Below are 6474 nucleotides of genomic sequence, written 5' to 3' on the forward strand. Positions count from 1 at the left end.
TTCAAAGATCATCTACTTCCAATTCCAGATCATCAAGTTCCAACAGAATATGGGACCTCACCCCACTGTCTTTGAGGAAAGATTAGCACAGAATCTGTCCTCAGCAACATGGAAGATTTTTGTGCTAAAACTGCCAGATTTCTCCTTTTAACCCAAAGTTCTGAGCAGTGGGATGGACATACTTGCTATCCTGCATTTGGTTCCCTGAGAGACACAGCTGTTCTCACACTTTGGGAAAGGACTGGTTGTTTTTTATTGATCTCATGGTTTTCTTATCTTTTCTTCCCTTAACAAAAAGGATGCTTTTAAGCTACATGATTCAGTGTTTGAGAGGAGACTGGGGAGCAGCAATCAAACCACTGAGCACTGGAGCGTATCATTTCATTTTTTCTGGTTTTCGAGAGGTTTAACCCAGTGTTTAATAATGATCCTTACAGTCTGCATGCATCACATCGTGGTGCCAATCAAGGTTTGGCAAAACAGTTACAAGAATATAGGAGCCACACACAAGAGTTCCTCTTTAATGATAAACTGAACAGTGCTTGGGATAGGAGTGGGAAATAATGGACTCTGCACTTTGAGGGCCAAAACTAAGACCAAAAATAAGATGGGGGGGAGGGGGAAGTGGGGGAAGGGGAGAGGGAGGAAAGAAGGGAGCAAAATAATAGAACAAAAACAGATTTGGGAAGCTATTTTTATTAGATAAAACCCTATAGACTTATTTTGAATTAATCGTACCACTCTAACATATAATCAGAAATCCAAAGTTGCTGCTAATGATTCATTTTGCTTTACTTCATGGTGAAAATGTAAGTCATATTCTTTCAGATCTCCCCTGCCCACACTCAGCTTTGCTCAGTGTTCACATTCTTTGTACTTAGAGTGGAATAAATGGTTCTGTTTGCAGGCATTGTGAAAAGTTACAAAGAACACATATTAGCATAGCCAAAACATTTCATCTTGAAATGTTGAAATTACATGCTTTTATATTTTGAAAATATAGTTCTCTACATCTCTTTTTAAAACTGAAGCATTCACTGAAACCCACACGAATCTGTGAGCAGTGGTATCTAACAACTGACTGTTCTCTATCGTTTTCCCAATTACTGGTAACATTAGTTCAAGAAGATATCTCCATGGGCATGATTTCATACTACAGTTTTTCCAAGGAAACAAATATGCCTGATATTTCAGGGGAGAAAAAATCTATACCACTTGAGAATTTTCTGCTAGTAATGCCAGTGGTAAGAGTGAAAGCAAACCATTTATTACAATGGCAACATTTTATTCCCCTATCATCAAAGGATTTGTTTGCCTAAATTGCTGTATAAATAAAAATAGGTTTCCTGGGAGAAATACAGTCCAGCCAGCTCAGACAAACAGCACCCACAAACTGGGCAAATCTGATGCCAGTCAGTGCTCAAACACCGTAAGTTACCTGCAAACTCAATGTGCATTTAATTGTGAAGAAAATTTGCAGCAAACCAGAATGGGAAGCTGATAATATTTAAAAGCCATATTGAGGGACATATATCATGAAGAAGTTTCTCCAGTGCCCTGAAGGAAATCTCCTGGCTGTCAGTAAGGAACAAATATGGCAGTGTGAGAATCTGGTGAATTGGGATGCATGTAGGGTGCAGATTAGTTGGGGTGCAGAAAAAGTCTTTCATCCATCTTTGGAATGTGGTGAGGCTGAAGGTAGCACTGACAGACTGCAGTGAAGGTTCAGTCCCCATGTATTACACAATGCATTAAGACAGAGGAGGATTTTGTTCTTTCTTGGAACCAACAAGATTTAAGGTACAGTAGAACAAATTCATTTCCACAGAGAAGAAATTAGTTTCTACAGGTTACAGACATGCTTACCTTGGAATTTTCCTGTTATAATTACCTTAAAAAGAAGCAATTAGAAATTTGCCATCTCAGCTAATTGAGAACATTGCTTAATTTAATGAATGAATAAATAAATAAATAAATAGGATCTCTCAGTTCTCTCTGCATGGGGATTGTGAAAAATCTGGAGTAAGGATAGTCTTTTTTCTTCTGCACATGTACAGTGACAACAGGAGTCTTAGTTTGACCACAATTAATTGAAGTTTCCCCAGCATAAGTAGTATGTAAGAGTGGTTCACCAACTGCTCAATAGCATTTGATTATAGCAAGAATGTGTTCGATTTATGAGTTCATTTCCCTCTATCATTGCCACAGGTCCATTGGGGTTCTGACTTCATTATCATACTTCTTGAAAGACTCACAAATTGTATTCCCCTCTCATCAACATTTACCCATTACAGCTTCCAGCTTTTGAGCTTGTCAATTTTTCAAAAACATCCTTTCATGCCCCTTCTTTTTCATTTAAGCTGTCCTGTTATCACAGAGGCTTCATGTTCACATCGTGCACCGCATGATGTTCTCTCAGATATCCCATAATTGCTATTTGCAACATAATTTAAGGGAAAGATCACAGAAAAGAACACTTCAGATTTGACAGCATAAGAGTACAAGTAACTTTACCATACACTGAATTTTCTTTGATTTTTTTCTGCAGTAAATTTAAACTTAGTTTCATCTTTCAATAAAACACTTCCAGAAATCTATGTGCTGAGAATTCACATTTGAGGAGAATCCCTTCTTGTATGAATGGTCACACATAATCCATTCAGTCTTCACTTCCAGACATGGATAGTAGACTTCATCCCCAAAAGGTACTGGAGAGACTCATCTCACCAAGTCTGGTGTTGGCTTCTGACATCCCAAGGGTTTTCACCATCAATGGAGACACTTCAGTAGCACTTCTAGGGTGCAGATTACCTGACCCACTTCCCATGGGATGAAGGAAATCACTTTTTTCTTGTTGGTCAAGGTTAATTTATGCAACCATCAGCCTTGGATTGACTTTCTGTAATGCTGACACATGAACTGTGCTCCTGGTTGGCACAGAGGAAAACAGCCAAGGAGGTGGGTGTTGGGACCTTTGGAAACACTGAGGGCAGGCACAGAGATGAACCCAATTTTATCTGGAATGTCTCCAGGGACCATCCAGAAGTCCACATAAGGACAGGTGAATGAGCTGCCAGCACACTCCTGGCAGCAGACAATCCTAGCTGGGACAGCTGCCTTCGTTCCCCCAAGGCCCATTCCTCCCTGGAAGAAGCAGCCTCTGCAAACCTTTCAGTGCCATCAAAACCATCAGTTCAGAGATGATCAAAGGTTTGTGCGGCTCAGATCTGATCTCACTCCAATGCCTGATCTGAGTGTTAGAACCAAAGAAAGAGAAAGAACAGCCTTCAGCCTTTTCACACATTAACATACAGCTTGTTAGGTAGGTCTGCATCTTTGCATTTTGTTGTTTGCACACTGCCTATTGTTAGGCAATGTTAGCTTCTATATTTTGCAGCTTCTTAAAATTCTGCCTCTTTCAACAAAATTTAGTTACCCAAAAAATTTTGCAGTAAATCGAACGATATTGCATTAGGAGAATAATCATTTCTACATAATTAATCCCTATTTTCCTCAAATTATTCTCTAGATCATAAAAAATATTTTCTCTTTTCTTTTTAAATTAAAAAAAAAAAAAAACGAACAAACAAAGAAAGATTCTTGGCACATTTTATCACTTCCAGAATAGGTACAAGTCAAGGAAGCTGAAAGGGAAAGTAAATAACGTCCTCATGTAAAGCCATGCATTTCAAACTTCAAAATACAGTTACAAAATAAAGATGGAGTTCAGATTAAGCAGTGCAATCAATCTAAAGCTTTAATGCAAGCATAATTAGTTAATTAAACAGAATTTTTATTAAGCTAATATCTCATTCCTGATAATAAATTAATTTTCAGGGAAGAAATGTATTGAATTGCGTTTAATTGTCACAGAGAAATTAATAAAATATCATCTATATAATCAGTCAAAGCAAGAAACACCTCTGAGCAGTTAATGGTGTACTCATTTCATGCTTTCTCTTCTCAGGATCATAGAAAATCAAGCAAGAATATTGTCTGTTTATTTGTTTAATTTATCTCTTTTGCCAGGGCAAGATTGCTTCACACAACATATTGTCAGATACTTTACACTGATACAGTAATGAGATTCTCTTTCTCCCCAGATCCATTATTTCTGTTGCTGTTCTTTTACAGCCTATAGCCCTGGGCTTTTAACTTGCTTTCAATCATCCTATTCCCCATCTGACAAGTCTATGGATTTGCAATTGAAAACCTTCAAGTTCTCAAGGAGGTGGATCCACAATCCTACCTGACTAGTTGCTATTTAAAGACCAGCCTTGGCATACATACTGCTATCAGCTTCCATACTCCTCTTATTTGTCCCATCTATCTGATACTATGGAATTATATAACTTGCCTGAACTATTAATTTATCATTAGCAACGCAAAAACAAAACTGCAAGATGATATTAGTGTGGTACCTGTTAGTTATACACTAAATCTTACATACTGTAATAGGCTCTAAATTAGCCATAACTACTCAGAGAAGAAATTCTATCTCTGTCAATAATTCCACATTAAACACCGGTTTGGTGTGCTGCAACAGTCAGAAGGTGAAATCAGCTATTAAGAACTGTAAAAAATGAGATTAAAATATGATAGAGAGCATTGTATGGCACTGAATTATTGTACTTTGGCTACTGCTTGCTGTTTTGAATGGCTTCTCTCAAAAATGACACAAAACTCAGCAATGTTCAGAAGACACAGCAGAGTGGCAATTGCTTCTGGAAGAGTTTATTCAGCCAGAAAAAGAGATGATAACCTGTTCTTTAAGGTGGTACGCTGAGGTAAAAAACAAGCATGCACTGAACACAGAACTGGCAGTCAGTTTCATGGAGATGGTCATGGTGTCATCACTGATGAAGTCATCTCTGAAATCAGCAGCTCAGAGTGAAGCTCCAGTCAGGAAAGGCAGCACTATTCTGGGTATCATCAGGCTGGACTTCAGAAACAAGTGCCATTTTGCCTCTAGAGCATTGGTGTAACCACAGGACATCATAAACACAGATCTGAATCAGATGGACGTCGTGCTAGATTTGAATCATGAGAAGGTTCATTACTGCATTTCTGTCAAAATGATCAAAGCACACCATATAAGCTTCTGCCAGAATTATACACAATCAGGCTGATAGTGTAAAATCTGTGCATTCTGTGAGCACGTTTGACCAGGAAAGTGATTTTATCCCAATTAGTGCTGCCTCCTGTGACCACTGTGCTCTTGGTTAAGTTTTTGAATCTGCTGTTCCATTGCACCACCTAATTGCAGATGAAATGGTGTTTTAAAAAGAACTATAAAATAGGGAATGATATGGAGAACATGAATAAAGAAGGAGTTTCTCAGCTTCTTAGTCCTCAGATCACAGTGCAGGAGCACTCAATCAGTTGATAAGCTTGAAAAACATGAGCCTAAGTGTTCCGCAGTAAGAAGTATAAATCATACAGCAGGTTGCAAGGAACACTGTTGGGGCCAAAGTATCAAAGATGTTTTGCATTTGTGGAAACCTAGTCGCAGTGGGGTTTAATGTCCATCCAGCTCCAACTCCCTGACTCTGTGCTGCTGACGACAGGATCATTTTCTTACACCTGTCTGGCAGACTCATTTCCCAAGCATCCTCTCTCTGTCTCTCTTGGAAAAACAAAACTGATGTGAAAGAGACTTAAAATTTGACCCAGTTGCTCTCATGTTCTTGGTGTGTTAATTAAAATGCATTTCCTTAGACACTGTTACACCCAGAATATCTAAAAAAATGGCCTGGAGGGGCATATTCATTCCCCTCTCCACAGGCAGCTTGAGTCATCATCTGCCTGGCTGAACAAATGTACCCTGACCTCATGCATGTAGAAGTGATGAGACACAAGACAGTATGGAATATAAAAAGAGAGGCAATAATAATCAATTTTGACATGAGCAGATAAACCTGAAAAAGAGGATTTGTGTATTTTCTTTTTCTTCTGGAAGAATACTTCAAAAGCAACCAGCCGAATTAAAATCAAACCCTGGAAAAGTCCCCCCAGAGTATCAGACATACCTGTGAGCCTGAGGTGTCACTGCTGTGGGCTCCATCCTGCTTTTTTACTTCCAACTGTTGCCTCTTACATTGTGAACAGGTTCTCCAAGCTTATATTTGTAACTAAGACTCATCTACTTTGTGCCTGGTCACTCCAGTTGGTAAACACTGAACTGGAACAAAGCCTTTTCCCTGTGCAAACATTAACTCTTGCTCTGGGGAGATATGCAGGAGAAGCCAGCAAGCCACACACTGCTCTCCTCCAGCAGCTCTGAGCTAGAAGAACGTCAGCCTCTTCACCTCACCAAGAGTCCTTGGAAGGGGCTGGCTTCCAGACTGAGTTATCACCCTTTGGAACATTAGTCTTGTTTGAACTTTTTGCATATTTATACTCTGCTGTAATTAAATAAGAACTTCATTTTCTCCATTTTCTTACTCTTTTCACCTGTGATTTTCTCATCTTTTT

The 6474-nt window shown here is 38.9% G+C and overlaps 1 protein-coding gene across 1 annotated transcript in view; it reads right to left on the reverse strand.

Moving 5' to 3' along the window:
• Window positions 1–6064, reverse strand: part of FER1L6 (fer-1 like family member 6) — a gene marked incomplete at both ends in the record, with an annotated part of 69020 nt that extends 62956 nt beyond the window's left edge. Inside the window, one exon of the mRNA XM_079533384.1 lies at window positions 6030–6064. Within this exon, the coding sequence (XP_079389510.1) occupies window positions 6030–6064 (35 nt within the window). The remainder of the gene's footprint in view (window positions 1–6029) is intronic.
• Window positions 6065–6474: the final 410 nt, after the last annotated feature.

Source organism: Tetrao urogallus (assembly GCF_951394365.1).
Source record: "Tetrao urogallus genome assembly, chromosome: 3".
In the NCBI taxonomy this organism is placed as follows: domain Eukaryota; kingdom Metazoa; phylum Chordata; class Aves; order Galliformes; family Phasianidae; genus Tetrao; species Tetrao urogallus.